At 40.0% G+C, this 26,568-nt stretch overlaps 1 protein-coding gene across 1 annotated transcript in view; it reads right to left on the minus strand.

The window, feature by feature from the left end:
• Window positions 1-12,552: 12,552 nt before the first annotated feature.
• Window positions 12,553-26,568, minus strand: part of LOC124556242 (trithorax group protein osa-like) — a 344,210-nt gene continuing 330,194 nt past the window's right edge. The window contains exons 20-22 of the mRNA XM_047130230.1: window positions 22,679-22,869; window positions 22,305-22,445; window positions 12,553-16,402 (exon numbers count right to left, since the gene is read on the minus strand). Coding sequence (XP_046986186.1) covers window positions 13,682-16,402; window positions 22,305-22,445; window positions 22,679-22,869 — 3,053 coding nt within the window. The 3' untranslated portion in view covers window positions 12,553-13,681. The remainder of the gene's footprint in view (window positions 16,403-22,304; window positions 22,446-22,678; window positions 22,870-26,568) is intronic.

Genomic DNA, 26,568 nt, shown 5'->3' on the forward strand with positions numbered 1-26,568 from the left:
AGGATTGCTTTTCAGAAGGCAGGCTAGAGTTAGTGAGGGTTGTGTTGTGTGTGGTGGATAAGGGAGAGGCAGGAAGAGGGTTTTGGGTGGGTATCTAGTAGTATCAAGGGAGGTAACAGGATTGTTGACTAGGAATTTGGGATGGAGGAAAAGGGTGGCATGTGCATGGGCTAGGCATGTGATACATGGGTACCAGAATCAATGGAGTGTGGCACATGGTGATGGTTATGCTGAGACATGGATTGGGAAGGGAGAGCTGTCAGGTAGAGGGTATGGGGACAGTGGGCTAATGGAGATTGAGGCTGGTATGTTTACAGGAGGAAACCTGCCTAGCTCATGCATAAAAAGAATTTATACCATAAGCTAGCAAGGCCTGTTTCCCTTCTGTGTGTGCCTGTTGATGACTCCATGCTTCTGCTTTTCAGTGAGTGGTCTACCTTACTCCTTTAGTATTTAAATAAGTTAAAGTATGTATCTGTTGTACGAAATTTCTTGTAAAATGTAGCACTGAGTTGCCAATATGCACAAACAAAAGACAGCTGTTATCCTTTCCACACCAAAAAAATCCCTTCCACACAGCCTAGCCATCTAGGGGCAATGTATCTTCAGTGAAAGAACCCCAAAGCCCAGTATACTGAAGGCATGATGAAGGTTTTCACAGTCAATACACTCCAAACCTAGTCCACACACAGATTTCCCATGACATCCTTACACACACCCCCAAATCTCCCACCACCCCAAGAAACAGCTATAAAGGAGGGCCCTTCCTCTTCACGCAATATCACCCTGGACTGAAACAGCTGAACCATATCCTTCGCTAATGCTCTGACTACCTCTCATCCTGCCTTTAAATGAAGTGCATCGTACCCAAGATTCTTCCCATCCCCACTAAAGTGGTGTTCCATCCCCCACCCAACATCTCATCTGTCCTTCTGCCACTCTCAACCCCGACCAATGTGCAAGACCTGCCCATCCACCCACCCAGCACCTCCTACTCCAGTCTGTCACAGGCTTAAGCAACATAACAGAGGTCAGGTCACCTGTGAAATCAGTAATGTCATATACCAACTCTGATGCAAACACTGCACAGCTTTTTATGCTGCAGTGACAAAAAGTCATGGATTAGCGGTATGCACATATACAGATGGCAGTACTATCACGCTCACATAGTATAAAAGGGAGTGCATTGGTGGTGGTGGTTGTTGTGGTCTTCAGTCCAGAGACTGGTTTGATGCAGCTCTTCATGCAACTCTATCCTGTGCAGGCTTCTTCATCTCCCAATACCTACTGCAACCTACATCCTTCTGAATCTGTTTAGTGTATTCATCTCTTGGTCTCCCTCTACGATTTTTACACTCCACACTGCCCTCCAATGCTCCAATGCTAAATTGAAGATCCCTTGATGCCTCAGAATATGCCCTACCAACCGATCCCTTCTTCTAATCAAGTTGAGCCACAAATTTCTCTTCTCTCCAATTCTATTCAATACCTCCTCATTAGTTATGTGCACTGGTTGGGTTGTCATTTGTACCCAGATGATTTATGTGAAACAGTTACGGTATGATTATGGTCGCAGGATGGGAATTAACAGCCTCTGAACACAGAATGGTAATTGGAGCTAGACACATGGGATATCCCATTTTGGAAATCATTAGGGAATTTAATATTCCAAGATCCATGGCTGTCTGAAGAACTGACTATGGTATTATCCTTGGCTGGTGGCATCATTCTTGTTTAAAAATGATGTTGATTACTCTCGTCACAACGTTTGCATCCATATTTTGTGTAGCTCCCTCCTCTTTTCTCGTAATGTTATCATGGTGTTCATAAATTTAAATCACCTCTCTATTAAAACATACATCATAATGTGTTATCTTAGCTAAAATGTTGCTATCATTAAATTTTACTTCATGGCCTGCAATCTAAAAAGCATTCCCACTCCAATTGATTTAACACTTTGTCCAAAACGATAGTTTAGCTGAGTAGTAGTACTTCTTTGTGTACTTGGCCACAACTACACAGAATTTTATACACACCAGCATTCATTAGTGACAGACATCTTGGACTACTATTAAGCATTCTTTTATTTTTCCTGTTGGACTTGCAAATCATTTGAAGCCAGTTCTTGGCCAAATATTTACTTATTTGATTGAAAACTTCGTTAATAACAGACAGGAAAACTTTTCCAGTGGGCAGCCATTGTTCCTGATACATACTGGAATTAATTTTTATACTTTTTGGGTGTAGTGCTTGTATCACGTCCTTATTGGAATAACATTTTTTTTTTTTTTTTCAAAAAAAGTAACTGGACAGTTATTCTTGTAAATAAACCTGCTCACATATTTTACCAGCTCCATCCATCAATTTTTGTCTTGGATGAGGGTTACATTGCTTATGGAAGTATCAATCTGTGTTTTTACTTCCCTGTACAATTTATGGCCCTAAGTTACCATCTACCTATTTGATTCTTAATGCATCTAGACAATTAAGTTCCCATTGCTCACTTTCTCTACTGTAAATTGCATTTTTGGGTTGATGCTAATGAGATGTACCAGAAGACATCCAACTCCTCTTGCTTTGGGTGCACCCTATGAAGTTATCATTCATATAGTAGTACCACTTAGTTGATCTGTTCTGTATGATGTACATGGTAAAATATCTCCAAAAAGAAGTTGGCAACAAATGGACGAAGATGGGTGCCAATGGCAAACCCATCAATTTTATTATAAAGTTCAATGTTGTACTGCACGTAATTGTTGTAACACAATGTCTAAATAAAACTTATATATCCACCTGATAAATTCTTTGACCATGGCCCCTTAAACTAGAAGTTTTAACTGAGGCCATATCCTTTCAATTCTTTAATAATTTTCCAATACTATATTGTTTTCAACTTTTGACGCAACCTTCACATGAGTTACCTTCAAGGAATGTACATCCATATTTGAATTCAGTCACTCAATTCTTACCCATCAAAAATGAAGGATCATACACCAAATTTTGATGAATTTCAATTAGGAATATGTTCTCAAACAAAAATCTTTATGAAGACATCATATTTCACTTTACCCATATATGGACAAATTACATTAAACCTGAATTTTAAAATAAATAATAATAATAGTGTAGCAACATAATACAAATGAAATTTTATAGATTTCACTGTCTTCTATATGCCAAACCCATCATTACCAAATATTAACATCCTCTTATCTTCCTCCTTGTAGTTTCTTGTCAGTTTAAAGCATAGATATATTACAAGTGGGACAGGTAAAGCATTTGTCAATTGATTAGCCACAGCAGATGCATTCGCTTATGAAGACCTTACACAGTGGTTGCGCTCATAACTGTATTAACTGAAAGTTCCAGAAATTTCTTCAAAACATCTCATATGCATGGTGAAAACAGGTTCTAACTTTGCATCGTGAGGCATGGAGATAAAAGTGATGATGTGTTCGGAAAGTGAGCACACACAACATCAGTTTTAACATTTTTGCAACATCTTAACAGGAGGAGCAGTACCAAGTTGAATAAGGTTATTGGACTTGTTGAAGGAAACTGAATGACTGAGCAGGAATTTCAATGTACCTTCTCCTGCACAATCAGACTGTGTAGTCATCAGCATGTTGTCAATCAGTTGCACATCTACTCAATTCATAAGGACCACTCCTTCAAATCTGTAGATTATGGTAAGTACTGGCTGAGCAACAGCACTTCTGTAATGTGTAATTTTTTGTGAGACGCCATTCAATGATTATTTAAGAGATAGCTGTATCTTTAGGACTCTCCTTGAATGGCAGCGTTTTATCAGTTATTATACCTAAGTACTTAGCATATTTGCTGTAAACAGAACTCCTACTGTAGCACATCCCATTTACTATCTCACTGTTACTCAGCTAAACATCAGAAACCTCATTTTAATTATAGCAGCTGGGGGCTTTGGCTTTCACTGGCAATTTTAGCACTATCTGTCCACTTTTCAATTATATGACTTTTATAACAAATCTGCCACTCACATGTCCACACTCATTCATTATAATTTCTCATTTTGTCTGTCTTTTACAAGATTCAGTAATCTTGCACACAACACAATAATATATAGTTACCACTTGCTCAATGTGTTGTATTGTTCATGGACTTCTCAGCTTACACAACAGATTATGTGAACTCCCTCTGAAATCTTAGCTCTAAACAATTTGCTTGTTAGGTGTTTGCAAACTATGGGGAGACAGTCTGTTTACGGGCTGTTAACAATTTTTGCAGCACAGACCACTGTGAGATGTTCCGGAAGAGAGTCGAAGAGGTCCTGGAAGGTAATGACAGGGATGTTGAGCCATGCTGACTCCAGTGCCATGGCCAGCTGCACTAGGTTTCTAGGCTGAGGCTCCATGACACATACAGCCCAATTGACATGGTCCCACAGATTCTAGATTGGGTTTAGCCTCTCATGAGTTTGGTGGGCAGGGGAGTACAGTAAACCCATCCTGGTGTTCTCTGAACCACACACATACACTGTGAGCTGTCTGACATGTAGCATTATCCTGCTGGTAGATGACATCGTGCTGAGGAAGCAAACAATGTGCAGGGGTGGACATGGTCTCCATGGATAGATGCACACTTGCGTTGATCCACTTTGCCTTCCAGAATGACAAGATCACCAAGGAATGCCACAAAAACATTCCCCAGACCACAACGATCTGTCCTCTGGCCTGGACCCTTTGCTTTCAGGCATTTCACACTGTCCCTACCAACAGCCATCTATCCGATGGAGCATGAAATGTAATTCACCTGAACAGGCCACCTGTGACCACTCAGTGGATATCCGGTTGCAGTATTGCCATGCAAATTTCAGCCTTTGTTGCCAATTAACAGCAGTCGGCACGAGTGCACGAAGCAGGCGCATACTGTGGAAATCCGTACACAGCAACGCTTGCTCAATAGTCATTGCGCAGACTGTTGGTAGCCCCTTGGTTCATGTGAGTGGTCAGATGCTCAACAGTTGCACATCTAAACCCCTCTACACATCTCTGCAGCCACCATTCACCCCTGTCATCTAGGGCCTGTGGTGCATGCCTCGGTGCCAGATTCGAATAGTGCCATTTTGCCATGCACAGTATACTTCAACAATGGTTACACTCGAACAGTTTATAAACATAGCCATTTCTTCCACCCTTGCCCTGAACACCATGATGATCCTCTTTCGGATGGCAGATAAATCGCTCTGTTCCTGCATTACGACAACGACTGCACTGTTTTTCGCGTCCCTCCAAAATGCTTTATATACCCTCCACTGCTAGTGCTACCACATATTGTTTGTGAATGGTTACCGCACAATGATTTTGAACGTGGGTCGTGGTCACATTAATGTGACTAGAATATGTATAAATGATCTTAATATGTGGCTAAGCACTCTACATTTGTGAAGCAGTTTATACAGTAGTGAAATATAATTTTTTCTTAATCCTGACAGCATGTTGCTTCAAGATATTGATAATATCATCATAGTGTTGAGCAGATAAACAGTATTACCTTGCATGGGTTGCGTCATTCTGGACTTGCAACATTCTGGACTTAAATGCAGCCACAATAAATTCCAATGTGCAGTCAAAAGAAAAAAAATCAATGAACACAATGGCACTCTCTCTTGTCCTTCCTTTCTGTTATGATTTAATGCCCTGCTGACACTGTGGTCAGTAAGCACAATGGTGGCTGGATTCCGATCTGGACCCCCTCCCCACTCCAGTTACAACATTCAGATTATACAAATGATTTTCCTTTCAAGTATTAGTAATAGAGTAGTAGCAGTAGTAGTAGTACACATTGCAACTGATCACAGATTTCTAAAAACCATTTTCTAAGCTGGAGTTTGTGCTAAAAAGGTAGACTCGTCATCAACCAAAAGCTGGTTTGAAAGCCACAGTGCTTTACTAGGCACAGTCCTATTGCAGATAGCATGTCCTTGCTTTCCTCCAACTTTTGAAGTGACTTGTAGATTTACAGACAGAGGGGAGGGGGTGACGTACAGTTTGGTGTGCACTCCAAACAATGGTGCAGCTTGGCAATTTTTGATATTATTGCCAGAGGTGAAAGAAGCGAGAAGTGATAAGAAAAAATTCCTAGGACCTACTGACAATTAAATCCCAGACCTTTGGTTATATTGTCTGACCCTTAAATCAATGACACACCAGAGTTTTTAGTGTGGATGGAAAATTCCTTTTCACTTTACATGAGCAATTCTAAAATTATGCCATGAGATAAGGTCAGTCTAACAATAAACTGATCGTATCTTACCTTGGCAGTTTCACATTTACATTAATATTACTTCAGTTTATTCAAAACAACGAACCTTAATCTGCCACAGTTCTCCAACATAAACGGACAATGGTACCACCACCACCACCACCACCACCACCACCACCACCGATGACGACAACAACAACAACAACAATACATTCTTTGAGTTATCTCCTCATCACAATGTTGAGCAAACACACTTCTGCACACATAAGGTATTCATTTTTACTTTCTTTTGCAGCACACAAAGTCACCACATGTAAAGTTATTCAGATACTTACTTACTTGTGCTGTAGCTTTTAAGTGCCCACAAATTATTTCACACACTTTGATATCAAACTTTTTTCAGTTCACATATGTAAATTTCCAGTGACCACTGATATTACATAATTTACTAAAAACTTGTGTTGCCTGGGAAAGATGTCCATTCTGTGCAATGGAAAAATTGGGGTGGCGATTTACTACTGAATAAAAAGCAAAGACATTACTTGTTCTATTGTTTCCATTCAGTATTCTCAGTATGCACCAACCACCTGATTTTTAACATCTGTTCATCTGATATGAGGATACTGTACCTCTGCATTTATTACAGGTACTCAGCCAAAACAGTAGATTTCAACAGGAAAATACAAGTAGTAGCTATCATACACCCACAGAGAAATTGTAGATAGCTTGTAGGTTTATTGGTGGTGGTAATATCAACCATGTTCATGAAAACCATGCAATAGTGACTACTCGTGCATACTAGCAGTTGAGATATTTTAGCAGCTTTTTTAAGTCATTTCAGGTTGCTTGTGCAAATGATCGTAGATTGTGCATCATAATGAACACTTTAATTGAATTTATTTGTCAGCTGTAATAGGTGTTTCACAACTGGCAATCACATGAGTTTCATTATCTAATAAAATCTTTAACAAAGAGGGGCCTTAGCTTTCTTCATGCCTTCTGCAGTTGTCAAATAATGTCTTCTAAGCCCAGATTTGTATTGCTACAGGAGAATAACCAAAACATAGTTTATTTAGAAATTCGCTACATATTGGACTATGGGCCGAGATTAAACTATAAGTTTGAAACAAAGTTGGCAGAATGCAAGTTGGCAGAACACAAGTTGGAAGAACGCAAGTTGGCAGATGTTTTTTCCATAGATACATGACTATTTATTAATTTGTTCTACTGATGTGGAACGTTTAACAGTTTGGGTCAGTTTACAAAAGCTATTGAATGCAATGTTAAGTGCTTCGATGTTCTGTAAGTTTGAAAATTACAGTGCTTTCAACTGAAGAACTTATTTTTTCCACTGAACACGTTTTGACAAGGCAATAAATACACAGATTTAGTGCAGGAGGCATTCGCAGAACAGTTTCTGGAAAGAGCTGCACTTCACCATAATACAGTTTGTTGACTTATTGAGAAATTTCCAGAGAGAGGCTTGCAAGCTCATATAAAGCAATTAGGCAAACAGTGAAATTGTTCATGTATAAAATGGCAGCAATACAAAAACTGAAGGATGCATATCATGAAAAGCAAATCTGCTACTGAAGATAGTTTTCATCTTTTATTGAGAGGAATAACACCAAATTCTTGCTGTCACCTTCTGTGCTGAAGAGGCCTCATTTCACCTCTCGTCACATTATCATACAAAATCACATGATTATGATCAATGGAGAATCCTCGTGCTGTGCTTGAAACACAATTGCTCGATCAAAAAATTTGCAGTGTGGGTAGCAATACCCAGGCAGCTCATTTTTGGACCTTTATTTTTTTTAAAGAAACCATGAACAGTAAATGTTATTGTTTAATGATCCACAATTCCATTGGCCAGCTAAATGAAGACAAAATCAAGTACTCATTGTTTCAACAAGATGGCACTGTATACACAGTTAACAATTCTGTGCATCTTCTGGAAGAGTGTTTTGAGAAATGCATCACCTCAATAAACCAGCCCCCCCCCCCCCAACTTGTCTGTAGAAAGGGTTTTCCAATAGAATTAAGAGTGTGATCGCAAAGACTTGTATAGATATCTCTGATCATCATTTCCTGTATATATATGTAACTGCAAAGCTACTTTCTGAACACACTGTGTCTGAATTATGCCTGGTATCAACAAAAATACAGACTGTGTTTCTGGAGCTATTTGACATTACCACACTGGTCAGAAATACATCTGTCCTAAGCAGTAATAGATAAGATCACTGTTCTATGAAGAATCTGTATTGCCAAACAGAATTGAATTATTGTTTCAGAAAAAAAGAAGTTATTGTCACTACACCAGCCCATGTACCTTTCTTCCCTCCACACAACAGGGTCAAAATAGTTAAAGCCCAGCCATTGGCAGCCAGTAGCGTACTCTTCTAAACATCCACTGTCTAGTAGTATTAAAGAAAATTACTAGCATTGCGAATATCAAGTAAAAGAATTGCAAAGAAAACTTTTTACATAGCTTTTCATGTACAAAAAAGAGCGTAGCACATACATTCAGTTACTTATCGCAACAGACAGTAATGCTTCCTAATTGCCCCTCTGTCCCCCCCCCCCCCCTGCCCCGCCCCTTCTCACTCTCTCTCCATTTTTACAAGCTCAATTACTCAATAAATTGCAGGAAATTTTGATTTAAAAACCACTAAAGCCGTATATTTAAAAAATAATTTCAAATGCAAAGGTTACCTTTAAATGTGACAGTGTAGCTCGAGTTCTATCGGGATTATGCAGTCGGCAAGTCGTAACTTTTATCATCAATCAAAAAACTGTCAAAGTGATGTGGCATCTAATTAAAATATCACTGCCCATGTTATTCAAGGACTGGACCAAAATAACAATTAGTTGAGTTCCTTATAATGATATGTAAGATTAATCAGAAAACAAAAAATAATGCATAGAAGGGGATAGCGTGTTGACTTTGATAGAAATTGTGCCAGCATGAAATTAACGTAACTCTGCTAGGAGAGAAGACAATTACCTTCACTGACAAAATACTGGTTGAAATCTTATAAAACTGTGCAATAACATTGGCCAACTGGAAAAATGCATCAAATATCACGAATTTACCAGTTGGCAATGACAGGCTCAAAGAAAATAGAAATTATGCAGAATGGGGTGGAGGGTGGCAGGAAGCATTATCCTATACATAATCAATTGCCTTCAGTCAATTGTTACAACAATAAAACTGTTTTGTTGTATTTAGATTTAAATTCCGCCTTCATGTACTTCATTTTAAATTATACACTATGATATTACCTTCAACTGCTTTGGCTCTTACAGCATCTTCACGTGCCCTTTTATGTGGCTTCTTGTCTCCAGTATTAACAGAAGATTGTCTTTCTGGAGATATTTTAGACTATTACAATGGTAAGAAATATATCTGTTCCTACCAATAATACAATATTTTTTGTATCCACTCCATATAGCATTGTTGTTGTCGTCAACACCAGATGCAAGAAACTTCGTAAAAAGGCACATTTGATGCTGTAAGAGATCAAGCACAGGTCACAGTGCATGCTTTAAAATACGTGTGGGGGGGGGGGGGGGGGGGGGCACACTCACAAGAGTGCGCATTTCAGTTACAGCAGTTTGATTATTTCCTTCATGGCATAATATTACAACTGCTTTACATGAAGGGGTCTTCAAGTTGTCTTTCATTTATTGCAATCTTTTATTTGTGAAAGGAGAATGTTTTGTAGAAATAGGCCATATCCATCACTATATTGTTGAACTGGATATTGTTTATAGTGTAAAGGAGCTGAAAACTCTAAATGCAGAACACTGAAGGACGTATGTGGAGAAACAAATATCTGCTCTCCTCCAACAATAACTTTGCCCAACTGTGTTCTTTTAGCACATTGTAGAAGGTATTCCAGGTTTTTGTAGACAAGCTTCACTTCTCAATGCACCATGACTACTACTACATACACTATCTGATCAAAATATTTGAACATCCCTGTATAATGTGGAACTGGCAACTAGATATCTCTAGAGTCAGACCCGCTAATATAAGAGGAGATGAAGAATACTGTTAGTAAAGAAGCAGTAACAACAGAATGGAAACTCATTGACTTGGAACATGGACTAGTCACTGGATGTCATATGAGTAACAAATCCATTGAGGACATTTCAAACCTTCTATAACTGTCCATGTTGACTATTAGTGATAGTTCCGCAGTGCCACCAGTAGCCCAGCTAGCACAATGACTGTGCATAAGGAGTTAAAAAGAGTGTGGTACAATGATGAGCAGCTCCCTAGAAGCCCCATGTTTTTGTAGTCAGTACAAAGTGACACTGGAGGTGGTGCAGAGAGCCATGCCACAGGACAGTGGATGACTGTAAATGAGTGATTTGGAGTGATGAATCACACTATACCCTGTGGCAAACTGACGGAAGAGTTTAGGTTTGGCTAATGGCTGGAGAACATTACCTACGGTCATGTGTAGTGCCAACAGTGAATTACACAGGAGGTGGTGCTAAGGTAAGGGAGACTTATGCGTTTAGAGTGTGGTCCCTTATTGTAGTTAAGGAAATGCTAGGTGTGGAAGGATAATTTACAGCATTGTGTATTACCCACAACAGAGGAACAGTTCAGAGACAATTATCACTTGCACCAGCATGACAGTCTACAGTCATAAAGCAGCACCCGTGAGGCAATGGTCTGAGGACAATAACTCATCTGAAATGGACTGGCTTACCCAGGAGTCCTGACCTGGACCCACCAGTGAACCTTTAGGGTGAGTTAGAATGTCAAATTCACACAAGACCTCAGCATCCAACTCCACTACATCCTCTGGTTTTTACTCTTGAGGTAGAACATGCTGCCAGTCCTCTCCACAGACAGTCTGACACCTCACTGTAGGTGTTCCCAGTGGAGTTCAAGACATAAAGGTGAAGGGTGGACACATCCCATATTAATGTTCACTAACAGGTATCCAGATACTTTTGATCAGATGGTGTATATGCAAAAAACATAGAACTTAACCCTCTGTAACACACTAAATTTTTGCAACAGCAAACTTTCCACAGCCAAAGCATAAACATAGCAAAACAGAACTTTTATTTATCTGCAACAAATCGAGAAGAATGCCATGCACAGAACACTGTTGTGTTTATGTAAATTCAATTAAAATAAAACTATAAATGTCTTGCTCTCACATGAGATGCAACAGTTGTCAGCCAACAATTTGATACAGGAGCAGCGATGCAGAAACCATTTTAACAAAATAATAGCATAGCCTTTTAATACAAGGTGCCAGGGAATTACTACCGAGACAACAATTATGAGTATATCAGAAGCCATAAATATAAAATTTGTAGCAAATATTTTTGACAACAACCTTGTCAAGAACTTGAGTATCTCATATCAAACATGTTTCTTCCTTTTCTTCATTTTTTAAAAAAGTATACAAATGACAAAATACTTAATCATGTGGAGGAGATTATAAGGGTAGTAGGATGACAAAAAAAAAAAAAAAAAAATCACAGCAACTTAAAATGACAAGCATATAACTTTTCCACTGTTTACTCTCAACACATCACACGGAAGATGTCTCTATGAAGTTCTGCAATTGTATAGAGGAAGCCTTCCAGAAAAACGTCCAATATATACACATACATACAACTAATAAAATGAACACGAGACCACAGATACATTAACTAAAGAAAACATTAAATAAATAATGTACAAATTTTGTGCTAACAATTTTCATCTTAAAAGTGTGTCAAACCACCACTCATTCTGAAATATTCAACAGATGCAACACATGCATAAAGGAGACATGGGAGAAGCATCAGACAAAGGAAACAGTTAAGACAAGATGCACAGAAGGAAACAATACTCTCAAAAATGTAGAAAATACTTACTAAGGGTCATTTTAATACTTCAGTTTTTATTTTTTGAATCAATACAGCACATTCTGCTTCTGCTTTTAATACTGAGCAAACTGAAGTATTAGAAACCAAGTACAACTAATCAGAGAGAAGAAATTGTGGAGAGTAAGTACACTCAAGACAATCTAATTTTGTAGCCAGTGAGAAACAAACAGAATGAATAGAAAATACAATGAGACCACCACAAATGGATACTATGTATCTCAATTATTTGTAGAAAAGGGAGCTTACAAGTAAGCAAAAGAAATTTTGAAGCACACTTTAACATGTAGATAACAGTGTAAAAAAAATAAATTATAAATAATGTGATAGGTCCCTCAGTCTACTACATTTACCAGCCATCCACCTAACAGGCACACCAAGGAGGAATGATAACAATTGCCTTAGTACTCCTTATGTACATTTATTTCTGACTTGTTCAGACATATATAAAGCATTTGCACAGTAATACCAATATGAAAGTAAGGAAAGGGAAAGGTACTTAGCATGACCACAAGAGGTCTTAGTATGAGGGATGAAAATCAGCCATCAGTAGGATAAAATGGGCTATACATTTTTTATCCAATGGGTATCAATGAACAGATTTCAAGGGCGTGTTTAGAAAGAAAATGTTTATAACAATCTTTTCTCAATTATGTTACACCCCACGTCACTTCCACACATCAAAGTAAATAATTAGACACACTTACTTTCACCTGTTCCACAAGTAACACGGCAGTGGTGGCACCTTAACTTCCTGCACTCCAAGTCATGTTTCTTAGACTCAATTTTGTGTTGTATTCTAAAGAATCTAATTCAGTTTACTTAACTATATGCATGATTACTTAATGTGTATTCTGGTATTTAATATTATTCCACTGTCCCTCAACAGCATTTGTAGCAATGGCCCTACGCTAATAAGACAGTCGACACATAGCTCTAGATAACAGAACTTCCACATTCATTCACATCCAACCACATCTGATGATAAATACAAAATAAATTTCCGACTCGTAACAGATATTGGTGAATGCTGGAAGTGGCACCATCAGTCTCATCTGGTAATTCTCAGTTACTGCCCCACTCGTGTTACTGCTGTAGCAACCGTTTCGCTGCAAGACTACGTAACTGTTTGGTATTTACTGTATCTATATTTCATGTATAGTTATATGTATAAGTATACATATATATACATATACATATAGATTATATATATATATATTTGTATTTATTTATTTATATCTATTAAATCTAATCAAAGACAGTCTGACTGTTTGTACATAATATCAACATCAGCCGACTTCCTCCTGTAAACAAACATGTACTTCCACTTCACTCATAACTAACTGTACATTTAACTAACACCATTTCGGCAAGGCATAAAAGAAAGGAATAAAGGACTGACGAACCGGAAACTCAGTCCTCATTACATTCAGACTCAAAAGTCATCTCTCACAATATGTTCCAGCAAAAATCACAAGAGAAGGAAACATCCGTGCCAGTTTCACCACTTAGTTGTCTACAACTGCTGTGCATGCTACGAAGAGGGCCGTGAGCACTGGAAAAGAACACTGGAGATTACAGCTGCCACTTGCTGATCGAGGATCTGGCTCATGACGAGGGATAACAGACGCTGTTCTTGCTGCAGGAAGAGCGGCCGGTTTTCAGGATGTCGTGCCAGATGAAGTAATGTACCAGCCGCACGCCTCAGCATATCCAGACTGGTTCCCATAGCATCTGGATTGTCTCTAAGTGCACCGATACCGTGCTGATTGGCTACCCCTAATGCAGTAGCTTCCGCCTGCTCGATGAATGCTACTAGCAAGGACACACACGGGCTCTGCAGTGCAACAGTACGTGCCACACCACTGTCCGCAGCGGCCAGGTAGTGCAGCATATTCACTGCAAACTCTCGTAGCACTTGCTCTTCTGAACGGCACAGAAGTCGTGTCAGCACAGCACACAGACGTTCCAAACGGGAGTAGGGTGGCGTAGCTACAACCAGATCTACATTAGAGTCCGTTACGCACAATTTGCACAGAGCTTCCAGTGCGAGGCGCTGGGGTGACAACGAGCCTGAAGATCCTGGAAATGGGTCCTGACCATGAGCAGCTGGACAAACTGCCCAGTGAAGAAGTCCATCAATTACGGGCCGCGACACTTCCTCAGGATGTTGACCGAGGTCCATATGACCAGCAATATTAGCCGCTGTCACCAACACATTTTCGCGCACATGGTGCAAGAAGTCCCACCACCATTCCGCCTCACCTTGTAAACTGCTACAAGAATCTGCAAAGTCAGCATCTTCTTCACGGTCATAATTGCGCTGTTTCTGTGCACGAGGAGGATGTTCGTGGTGTAAGAGTAAAAGCTTCCCCAACAAACCAAGGAATGTAACATTTTTGGCAAACTCTGCTTCATTGCCCGGGACAAATGTCAGATTCCTCAAAATATTTGAAAGACAAACACAACGCCTTGCCTTTGCATCCTGTGTATCAGTAACAAGGTAAAGACTCGCTTCATCTCTCGCGTAACATTCGTCTTCATAATCTGACATACGTCTTCTTTTCAACGTTCCCGCAGGATCCCTTATTTGTATGCCGCCCCTGTTTTCTCCCTTTATCTCTGGTCTCACATCTGTTACTTTTGACTTTTCTTCAACTTCGTCACCATAGTCATCTTCCATTTTTATGTCTTTTCCTTCATGTTCAGAACCTTCGAGGAACACATCTTGTTCCATTTCTGTTTCCGTTTCTTCGTGTTCTTTTACAGTTTCGTCACAACTGTTGTTGCCATTACTACTTTCATTGCTTTCTAAACATTCACAATTGTTAAGGCTAGTTCCTTCAACAGCATTTCCAGCACTTTCATTACCTTCACTGTTTTCTTCACTGGCAATAATTTCACTTTCAACACCTTCTTTGATCTTATAATCGCAACTGGATTCATTCGGTGTTGTGCTGTTACAGTTATCACCTTTGCTTATGTTGAATATACTACTCTCATTGCTATTAGAACTATTGTCGTTGTTTGTATGTTCTGTTTTTATGTTACTGCTGCTAAAATTATTTGTGTCACTAGTTTCTGATACAGCATTATCACTCTTTGTTTCAATATCCTTTGGTACACTTGGAGAATGCGGCAACTCCCTTTCATTGTTACTACTGCTCTCACTTTCGACACAGTTTGCTTCCTTTTTCACTTCTACAGTTTCTTTAGGAGGCTCTAAGGGGTCTACGCAGTGTTCAGGCAGCAATGAATTTTCTTCCGTATTTTCCGTTTTTATCCGCGAAAACACATCACTCAAAATAGTTTTAGTCCGTTTCACTTCATCACTATCCTGCACATCTACGAAGGAGCTGTCTTTACTCAAATGTTCCTCATTAAGTATCACATTAGATGCACTGCTCGAACTATCAATAACACCGTTGTCATCACTACATTCCACTTTTAGCACTATAGGAGGAGTTACACTCAAGTTTTCAATGGGATACGATTCTTCTTCACTTACTTTTGTCCGACAATCTTCTTCCTCTTCGGCACCTACAGTTTTACTGTCATCGAGCAGTCTCGCAAATGGAACATTACCGAACTCTCCTTGGAAACATGACACAATGTACTTCGTCGAACTGATGTCTGAAGAGGTCAACTGCCACGGGTCTTGAACCACATCATCGTTTTCTGCCAAGTCACCTTCAATGTCCCAGCTCTTCCGATTATCCACAACAAAAATCTCATTATCTTTGTTCACAATTCGGACTACCTCACCCTTTCTAGTCACAAGAGTATAATTTGGTGTCGATTTCATTAATGTGATGTGATCTGCAGGATCAACTGGCACTCTAACTTGCCCTAGGTCCACTTCCGGTGTTTCCACCTTTGGTGCCTGGAACCACTTCTTCCCAGAATCTGGAAGAGGCGAGTCAAACATGTCAGCTAAACTGCGTCTGAAATGCTCCAACAGCACATCAAGGAGTCCTGGCATGTGGGCTAGTCCAAAATATGCAACTGTGGTATCATCAAACAAAAGGATGTTGAGAATATCCAGAGCCCAAGCACTCTCCGCCAGTAGGCCAGAGCGCAGACTCATCATAAGCCTCCATGCTTCTACAGGTGCTACATCCCCTCGTGTCATTCGCTTGCGTTTATACAAAACAGGCAATGTTGCTTCCACACTTTCTGGAGGGAAAACGATCTCTCGCTTTGGGGCACTCTGTTGTTGGTAGACCTGCGCATTATTCATCCCAGGCGGCTGCGCCTGAAATAAGACACCAGTAGAAAATAAATATAGGTACAAAACATGGTCAGCAAAACTGACAAATCTTAACACATGTAATTTTTTAAACTTCAATTTGGATTTTTTTTTTTTTTAATAAGTTTTACTTTATACTATGAAATGGGCTATGGGAGAAAATCAAATTCAAAAACTTTAAACATGTGCAAAATTTATACTCACCAGGATTATCGTGCTTTGTTGAAGAACAGACTTAATACTTAAAAAATTGCAAGCATTTGAGTAAGTGGCCCATGCATTGAGAATTAAAGAAATTGGTACATTAAGAGTAATGCAAGATCATCTACCCGTATGAAATACTCAGGAAGAGAGAAAATGCCTCTACAGAAACTAATAAACCCCCTATCTTGTTGTCATCTAAAGTGTACATAACTTACTGCACAATCATTAAGTAAGTTGAAAAGGGATGAGGCAAAAAAAATTAAACACTGTAAAAAATACTGTATTATAATAGCCTCCAAGTTACCTAGCAAAATTTATTAGTCATGCTTCTCTGTGGAATGAAGTGATTAGTGTTTTGGGAATGATTGGCAATTTGTTCCTTTGTTTTACCCAGTCATTACTAAATAACAGCTAGAGGCAAGCTGTTCTGCTGGTATGGTGGCACTGTGGCATCTCTGCACGAAGTACAAGTAACTTGCATATAGCAGTCCAGTTTCAACATTAAAAAGGAGATGGCAAGTATATGTAACGTCAGCCATTATGTACAAGTGGCAACCTACGGTACTTTAATACAGTGTAATGGGTTAGAACGATATGCCATAATGAGTCATAACAGTACAACATGCTGTATACTCCACCAAAAAAATATGAGAGCTGACTTAGGATGAAGTGAGCAAAATGAATATACGCAATATAACTTTTAAAAAGTGCATAAAAAGCATTCATGATTCAAAGTCTGCACAAGAAAGGGAAACAGACAAAGGAGAAGAATTATTCTGACTGTAATGCTGGGGAAGGGGCAGGGGAGGGGGGCTTGTTCCTTATAACTGTCTCAGTAAGTGGTGTGGTCATGTGGAGCTGCTACAAGGATAACAGAAAATGAAGAGACACACAACTTTTGAAATCTATATAACTACAGCATTAAGTTATTTCACAGACTATTTGCATAGTGGAGGGTAAGTTATGAACTTCTGAGTACTGATCTTACTAGTGGTTAGCCAGGTTCTTATTTTTATGGCATGTATCATATTTTGTGGGGATGTACAGTCTAGGCAGGTATCTGAAAATTCTGACAGTCTCCAATGGTTCTGCCTGATAAACAATAAAGCCTCTCCAATACTACTTGTATAATGAGTACCGAAACAGTTGGTGACTGCAATTGTTTCATAAAGTCATGTAGTTCACTGAATTTCCATTTTCTTTAATGTTACCAACACAATCATTCCACGTAACTACTTTTGGTGCCTGTTGATGGTATTCTCATTCAACATTCAGCAATCTATAGATGAACTCTTTTCATTCAGAGTCTGTAGTGAAGCTTCAACACCACAATGCCAGTAGGGATTCAATAACTCCACCAATGATTTTTTTAATATTCGCGACTCGAAAGAGTTATTCTTCCACAAGCCGAGTTCACTATTTCTCATTATCATTCTCCACCTATCAGACCACAAAATTTATTAGTTTAGTGTGGTACATAGTAAGGTTGGGGTAAAGTGATATGAAGTAGGAAGAAGTAAGTTGTGTAATGCAATATATTATCCAATAGGAAAATTCTGTTATTTTTGTAGGTAGCATACATGATGGGTGCAAATCTATTTTCACATTTAATATGAACATTGTAGATGGCTTTTAACAAAGATTGAGAAGCTGCAGAACATAAGCATTCAAAATGGAGCACAAGTGTACAAGATTTTTTAAAACGACAATTCTTAGCTGAAGATGATAATTTATGTCCTTTATTCTTTTAATTCATTCTTTTCTACAATGAGAACTAATAAATAAATTGGACTTTGCACTACTATTAACTGAACCAAACCACTGTCACTTCTGTTCCACATTAAAGATGGCTATAATAGGATCAGAGCCACATTTTTGTAAATTAATGTGCTCATATTTAAGAGAGAGAATGGAAAAGAATTAACTGTGTATACCTGAATAAAAACTGAACATGAACAAACTCAATGAATATCAAAAAATATCCTCAAAGGACTGGGTTTGGTGGCACCACTGAATAGTATGTGCATATACAGAGGGGTGGTTGTGTTATTGCTTTATTTGTCTCAGTGATCAGTGATCAGACGGCACTCTGAAGGCCTGTCTGTGCACCCTCTGTTTTGACTCTGCAGGCAGTAACTATGCCAAGTTTGCCATAATCATTTTAGGGTACAACCACGCCCTACTGATGAGTCAGCACTCCTGTTGAACAGATTCAGCCATTTGAGTGGTGTCACATTGGGGTCCTGGGGGAAGCTGCGCGGACGTATTAACGGATCGCTGCACATGTTGGACACAATATATCAGTGGCGTGTTGCTGCTTTCAACAAAGGTTTGTGGAACATTCCCATACCTGTATACCAGGCTCTGGACATCCTCACAGTACAGATGCACGACGAGATAGGTGCACTGTGCGAGCATTGGTGTCTGATCGATTACCATCCAGGGCCAAAATCTGTGCATATGTTGCACCTGTTGTGTCATCATGGAGCACTGGGAATCATCTGCTTGCAGCAGGGATAAGATCACGTGTGCCTCTGTCCAGACTATTACTGATACCACAACACTGTCCACAACACTGTCAAGCATCACTAGTGATGGATGTACACACCTGTATGGTGTAGACCTGGTGAGCTGCCTACTCCAGAGTGTATTTGCCCTGAACACACTGGTCACATCCCAGGTCTCATGGGGGGGGGGGGGGGGGGATGGGGGGTTGGGGGGGGGGGGGGGGGGAGCAGTCATGGTCATATTTGGTGTTTCTGCAGGTTAAAGTAACCAAAGCAAACAGTGCCCGTTGCCTTGCACAGGCTATTATCCCCACACTACTGCCATTTCTTCATAGAAAGGGATGTGCTTTTTCAATGGGATAATGCACGTCCTCATACAGCTGCTGCAACACAAGCTCTTTGTGGTGTACAGAAACTGCCCTGGCCAGCAAGATCAACTGATCTCTCGGCTACTGAACATGTACGGGACATGATGAAGTGGGAACTTACTTGTTCTCTGGGGGCCTGCAAGAACCACGATCAAATTACTATATAAGGCACAAGATGCTTGGGACAATCTATCACAGGATGCCATTTGACACCTTTATGATAGTTTGCATGTGAGAAAACACACCTGCATCACCACCAGAGGGGAATACACTGTGTATTGATGCGACTGGGCACTATTTACTGCGATGGGAGTTTCGTTTGATCTGAATGATGAACAACCTGTCACCTCAATGGTCAGTAAAACGACTGTCCTTGAGGCTGTTGCTTTTTTTCAGCAGTGTATATAGTCCCATAAAAAATACTCAATACCTACTGTCAACATGCATACTGATTTCTAACACAGCAAACTAAGTAGTGCCTTAATCAAGATGACCTTTTTTTTTCCAGTTTCAACATTTTGTTGCCAAGGAAACAGTATCTTTATTAAGTTTCTTAAAGCATTTATTAATGATTCTGTCAGCAGTTGCTGTATTTATATTAGGCAATTAGTTTCAAATGTTATAGGTTCTTTTTCATGCCTGGCCTACTGAGGCTGCACTGACAGTGCCTGAACAATAATAATAAACATCAAAGAAGCAACGCATGAGTCTGATTTTGACTTAGTAAAAGGCATGTGTGGATTGTAGCATTTTTTCTGGAAACATTTATACAGCTTATGTTGCCTCTTTGATGTTTATTATTAATATCAGGCACTGTCAGTGCAGCCTCAGTAGGCCAGACTTTAAAATGAACCTGTAAGGTTTGAAACTAGCCGCCTAACATAAATACCGCAACTGTTGACAGAATCATTAATAAACGCTTTAAGAAAATATGATTTGTTATTACTTTTCTTTAATTTTACTCATCTTAACCTGTTTCCTGATGGAACCAGAAAGTATGTGTGTGTGGAGTGGGAGATCAGGGCCTACTGTTTTAAATGAAATCTCAATAGTGATACAGATTCACAAACCTTATATGATCTATGAAATCTCTGTATCTGCAGTTTACCTCATGGTCCTAGCAGCAGCCGAGTTGCTCTCTTACCTATAGCCATGTACATCTGATGGCAATCCCATTCAGTCACTCTGTGCTTCAGTCAAAAGCCAATACAGAATACCAACTGTACAAGCTGCTTTAATGGGGCAAAAATGAAGCAACTACATTTGAGCATCCTGACACTGCACTATTTGTTCCTTTCTCAAATTTTAAATGCCTCATTTACAACCTACTAAATGGCTCACTTATTAACCATGCAGCTTACTCATGGTTGAACTTACGAAATCTTGGACTGCAGCTGAAGCACTATGCAGAATTATTCTCACGCTTACACATCATAAGAACTAAAACTCTATGGCACTATCACACTATATAACATTGACCTGCTGTCTGACTGCTACTTCATCTGAAAAATTGCATATTACCTCCTTGAGCTGCTGGTAAAATTCCTTATCAACCAGTTTCAGTTGTCTGGTCATCAGCAGGTTCATAAAAGTATTTATGGCATCATGTTAAGTGAAATTAAAAATCATTATCGTTAGACGATAAAACCACAAATTATTGACTGCTATCACAAGGTAATATAAGCTACATTGTAAGCTTATAAAAACTATGCTAAGTAGTGTATTTGTTCATGTTATAACTGTAATCCTCATTAATGCTGTGAACAGATTCATACCGCATACCAGATGTGCAGTACTAATCTGTTCAAAGTTTTAATGTTGGTTACGGTTATAACATGAATGAGCACACTACATAGCACAGTTTTTATAGACTGAGGATGTAATTTATATTATGGTGTAATAACAGTGAATATTCCACCGTTTTATCATCTGATGATGATTATTTTATATTTCACCTAATCTTAGGTTGTGAGTACTTTTATGAACCTGATGATGTGGGATGACAAACTAGCTGGGTAAATACAGAATTTTACCAGCACTTCAAGGTGGTAATATGACATTTTTCAAATACATTAGAGCTGTGGGTCACCATCTTCTGAAAATCCACTCAATCAGCACTGTGCAGTAGTATTACGAAGACTCACAGGCAGCACATGACCTTGTCAGCTGCTAGTGTCAAGTTTCTGAATTAGAGCTACCACTATGCCATAACAAAGCTCCCCATTAGTGTTCACGAGGCTGAGGGCACCGTACTAAATATCTGTAACAGGTTTATTTATTGGTCATAACACAGTACAAACATGAAAGCTTTATGTGTTTGCCAGATACGCCTACCATAGAGACACACGCCCTCGACAGTGTGTTAATATTTGTTAAATGCCGACTTCAAATGCGTGCTTCGGAATCAATTTATGACTATTTATTAATAGAACAGACAAAACGAGCCATATGTGATGTAAGACCAAATGCACATACTCTTTATTATGGGCACTTCATTTAATGAAATAAAAGTACATCGACTTCACAATGTGCTGCAAAATCATTTCACGACATGACCCGAGTTTAAAAAAATGGTTTGGAACAGTGTCTACAAAACACTGAATGTGTTTATTTTTCAATACGAAGCAAAGACTTCGACATACTGTAATGTACAAGCCTCTTAATTTTTTTTTATAACACAGGTTGTCCTCAAGTTGTTAGCACACGAAACAAAGGCTTCTCTAAATGTCTTTCAGTATCTCGACATGGTACAAAAAGCAACACCATAAGTAGACTCATGATGTGTATAGAAAATTCAGATTGAGTGAGAAAAAATTAGAAGCAGCGAACCTTTGAACCCGGTAGTTGCTGCATCGAATACGGCTTTCCTTCCGGTCGGAACGGAGCACGCGGGCTAACCATCGGTGGCCTTAGGAGTGAGTTTTGATTAATACCAGGAGTCTGCATACTTGGAACCCACTGCTGCTGTGCCTTAAGGAAAAAAGAAAGAAAGAAGTAAATAAGACTGAATAAAATACTTGTGTTACTAAAATTATTTATAGTAACATCTCTGACAGTTTCACTAACAGCTTCAATCTCAAAAAGAGTAAGAAATACACAGTTCACACAAAAATTATGGTCACGGATGTCTTCAACCATAAACAACCAACCCTATATGGTCAAAAGTGACAGAGAACATCGTAATTCAAACTGTAACACAATACCTGTTGTGGAGGCTGATACGGTGACTGTCCACTAGCTTGGTAGCGGTGCTGGTCCCACTGGCTGTTGGCTGGCTGACCAGGCACAGGACCACCAGCTCGTTGAGCATTTTGGTTCCACTGTGGAGGCCCTTGTGGAACAGGTCCTTGTGGAGGGTACTGTGCCCGATACTGAGTGTTACCACTACTCCAGCCTACAATACAACAAATTTTCTATTTTAATCACACCACATTTAAATCAATCTCATGAGATGCATTTATGTCTCATCAAATACTAGAACATCTCACTCTAATGTGAATCCCTCCAATAACTACATACAACCAAGAATATGAGAGTTTAACCTAAGAGGCTCTTTATTAATCCTGCTGCAATGTACACTCCTGGAAATTGAAATAAGAACACCGTGAATTCATTGTCCCAGGAAGGGGAAACTTTATTGACACATTCCTGGGGTCAGATACATCATATGATCACACTGACAGAACAACAGGCACATAGACACAAGCAACAGAGCATGCACAATGTCGGCACTAGTACAGTGTATATCCACCTTTCGCAGTAATGCAGGCTGCTATTCTCCCATGGAGACGATCGTAGAGATGCTGGATGTAGTCCTGTGGAACGGCTTGCCATGCCATTTCCATCTGGCGCCTCAGTTGGACCAGCGTTCGTGCTGGACGTGCAGACCGCGTGAGACGGCGCTTCATCCAGTCCCCAACATGCTCAATGGGGGACAGATCCGGAGATCTTGCTGGCCAGGGTAGTTGACTTACACATTCTAGAGCACGTTGGGTGACACGGGATACATGCGGACGTGCATTGTCCTGTTGGAACAGCAAGTTCCCTTGCCGGTCTAGGAATGGTAGAACGATGGGTTCGATGACGGTTTGGATGTACCGTGCACTATTCAGTGTCCCCTCGACGATCACCAGTGGTGTACGGCCAGTGTAGGAGATCGCTCCCCACACCATGATGCCGGGTGTTGGCCCTGTGTGCCTCGGTCGTATGCAGTCCTGATTGTGGCGCTCACCTGCACGGCGCCAAACACGCATACGACCATCATTGGCACCAAGGCAGAAGCGACTCTCATCGCTGAAGACGACACGTCTCCATCCGTCCCTCCATTCACGCCTGTCGCGACACCATTGGAGGCGGGCTGCACGATGTTGGGGCGTGAGCGGAAGACGGCCTAACGGTGTGCGGGACCGTAGCCCAGCTTCATGGAGACGGTTGCGAATGGTCCTCGCCGATACCCCAGGAGCAACAGTGTCCCTAATTTGCTGGGAAGTGGCGGTGCGGTCCCCTACGGCACTGCGTAGGATCCTACGGTCTTGGCGTGCATCCGCGCGTCGCTGCGGTCCGGTCCCAGGTCGACGGGCACGTGCACCTTCCGCTGACCACTGGCGACAACATCGATGTACTGTGGAGACCTCACGCCCCACGTGTTGAGCAATTCGGCGGTACGTCCACCCGGCCTCCCGCATGCCCACTATACGCCCTCGCTCAAAGTCCGTCAACTGCACATACGGTTCACGTCCACGCTGTCGCGGCATGCTACCAGTGTTAAAGACTGCGATGGAGCTCTGTATGCCACGGCAAACTGGCTGACACTGACGGCGGCGGTGCACAAATGCTGCGCAGCTAGCGCCATTCGATGGCCAACACCGCGGTTCCTGGTGTGTCCGCTGTGCCGTGCGTGTGATCATTGCTTGTACAGCCCTCTCGCAGTGTCCGGAGCAAGTATGGTGGGTCTGACACACCGGTGTCAATGTGTTCTTTTTTCCATTTCCAGGAGTGTATTTCGAATGGAACAACAAAGTGTCTGGACCTGAGGTACTTATAAAAACAGAATTGCATAACTTAGCTCTCTTAAATGTTCACTGTTAACTTTATTAATCTGACACTGATTACAGGTTTAAATCTTTAGAAAACCAACGCAAAGTTAAAAACTAAGTAAATAAAAGTCTCCAAGGCACTAATTTTTTTTTATACATTCTTGCACTTCCAGTTAACATATTACTGTCCAACAAATCAAATTTGACGAACCTACACAGATCAACATTTTTTCAGTTGCCAATTCATTCAGTCATCCCAAACACAAGAAAACATTTTTGTAACATTCCATAAAACACTAATTCTCATTTATAAGTACTGAAATGGAAAATTGTAAGTACATTTCATTGATACAATACATCTGAAAACACTTGCAAAACCACAATGAACCATGAGCTGTACGATTTATTTATATATTTTGTGTTCCGGAGAGCTGTGTTGTAGATATATCACAGGGTATTGAACATGTCAGTTTTACTGATGTGTTATGGTATTATAAAAGTAGTACTACTATTCACTTTTAATATCTAAAGCTCAGGTTCTAACACTAAAAAACAAATTTTGCAGTTAAATAAATATTACAGAAAATGTAAATATTACAGTACATATATAATATAAAAATAAATACATTTACAACAATAAATAGACAGGATCATAAACACTCTATGGTCTAAAATGACACACACAACAAGAACTGACTTAAATTTCTTTAAACAAGAGCTCGTCTTGCCATCTGCCAAACCTAATTTGTGAAGAAAGGGCACTAAAAACCTTACAGCCACTGAAGTGCATCTCCTTCCAAACTAATGCCAAGTTTGCATGCCAAAAGTGGATATCGCCTTTTCTTCTAGATCATGATTACGATATGCTCTAGTAAGTTTGAAAAGGGGCTTTTCCCCCCGAAATTACTCAGGCTGTAGATTTTGGGATATAAGGAGGCACCACAGACAAAACAGCACATGAAAAATCTGTGCTCAAGCTTAAGATGGGTTTGAACATTACAGTGCTTTAATAAATACAGAACTTTTAATGGTGGTAATGTCACCGACTTCCTACAATCTGTGAACTAACTCAACCAATCAGTTATTGGGCAGCTATAATTTAACCGGATACGTTAAATGTATTCACAGTTGTGAATATGGACAACCATCAGCAGTATAACGGAATGACAACAGAGAAAATTTGTGTCGAACCAGGACTCGAACCAGATTTCCAGCTTATCGTGAGCAGTTGCCTTACCATTACGCTATATAAGCACGACTCATGGCCAGACCCAAACTTCCACATGTTTCGAACCATGTGTCTACAACCTGCACTTGTACATTCATATGTATATTCTCATACTGGGGAGACATTTTAGGCAAAAGTCACTTTGCCCGGTGTCAGTAGATAAATATTATATTTCAGTACCTGTGTTATTCAGAATTACAATGCACTGTTCCTTTGGACATGCATACAATGATAAGGTGACTGCTTGTGGTAATCTGGAAATCCAGGTTCGAGTCCTGGTCTGGCACAAATTTTCACTGTCATCACTCCATTAAACAGCAATGGCTGTCCATATTTGCAGCTGCAAATACATTTAATGTATTTCATAACAGCTATAGTCACCACAGTGTCTTTTCCTTCAGGCATGCATGAACATTTACCCAGTCAGTCACCTAGTCACATGCACAGACACCAATTTGCCTCCTTGGTTAAGGTATCAATCAGAGTTGTTGGTACAGAGGAACATACACAGAAAACAGCAAGTAGCAGGAAGCGGAATAGGACATTAGACATAGCAAAGGGTGTTGGACAAGCATGTGTAATGACTAGGGACTGGAAAATGTAGCACCTATTTTTGGCAAAATTCGTGTGCAGTTTCTTAGTTTGTAAATGACTAGACACACAAAAATAAAAGGTTGACACACTACATGAGTGCAAATAGACAAATTATTAGTTCTTTGAAATCAACTGTTAAAAAGAGTGCTGATTGCGGGCTTTTGACTGGCATGTTTGTTTTTGAAAACACTTCAACAACTTTTTCTACCGAAATGGCTTTTGTTTTCTTCATTTG

This window comes from Schistocerca americana, chromosome X (assembly GCF_021461395.2).
Source record: "Schistocerca americana isolate TAMUIC-IGC-003095 chromosome X, iqSchAmer2.1, whole genome shotgun sequence".
In the NCBI taxonomy this organism is placed as follows: Eukaryota; Metazoa; Arthropoda; class Insecta; order Orthoptera; family Acrididae; genus Schistocerca; species Schistocerca americana.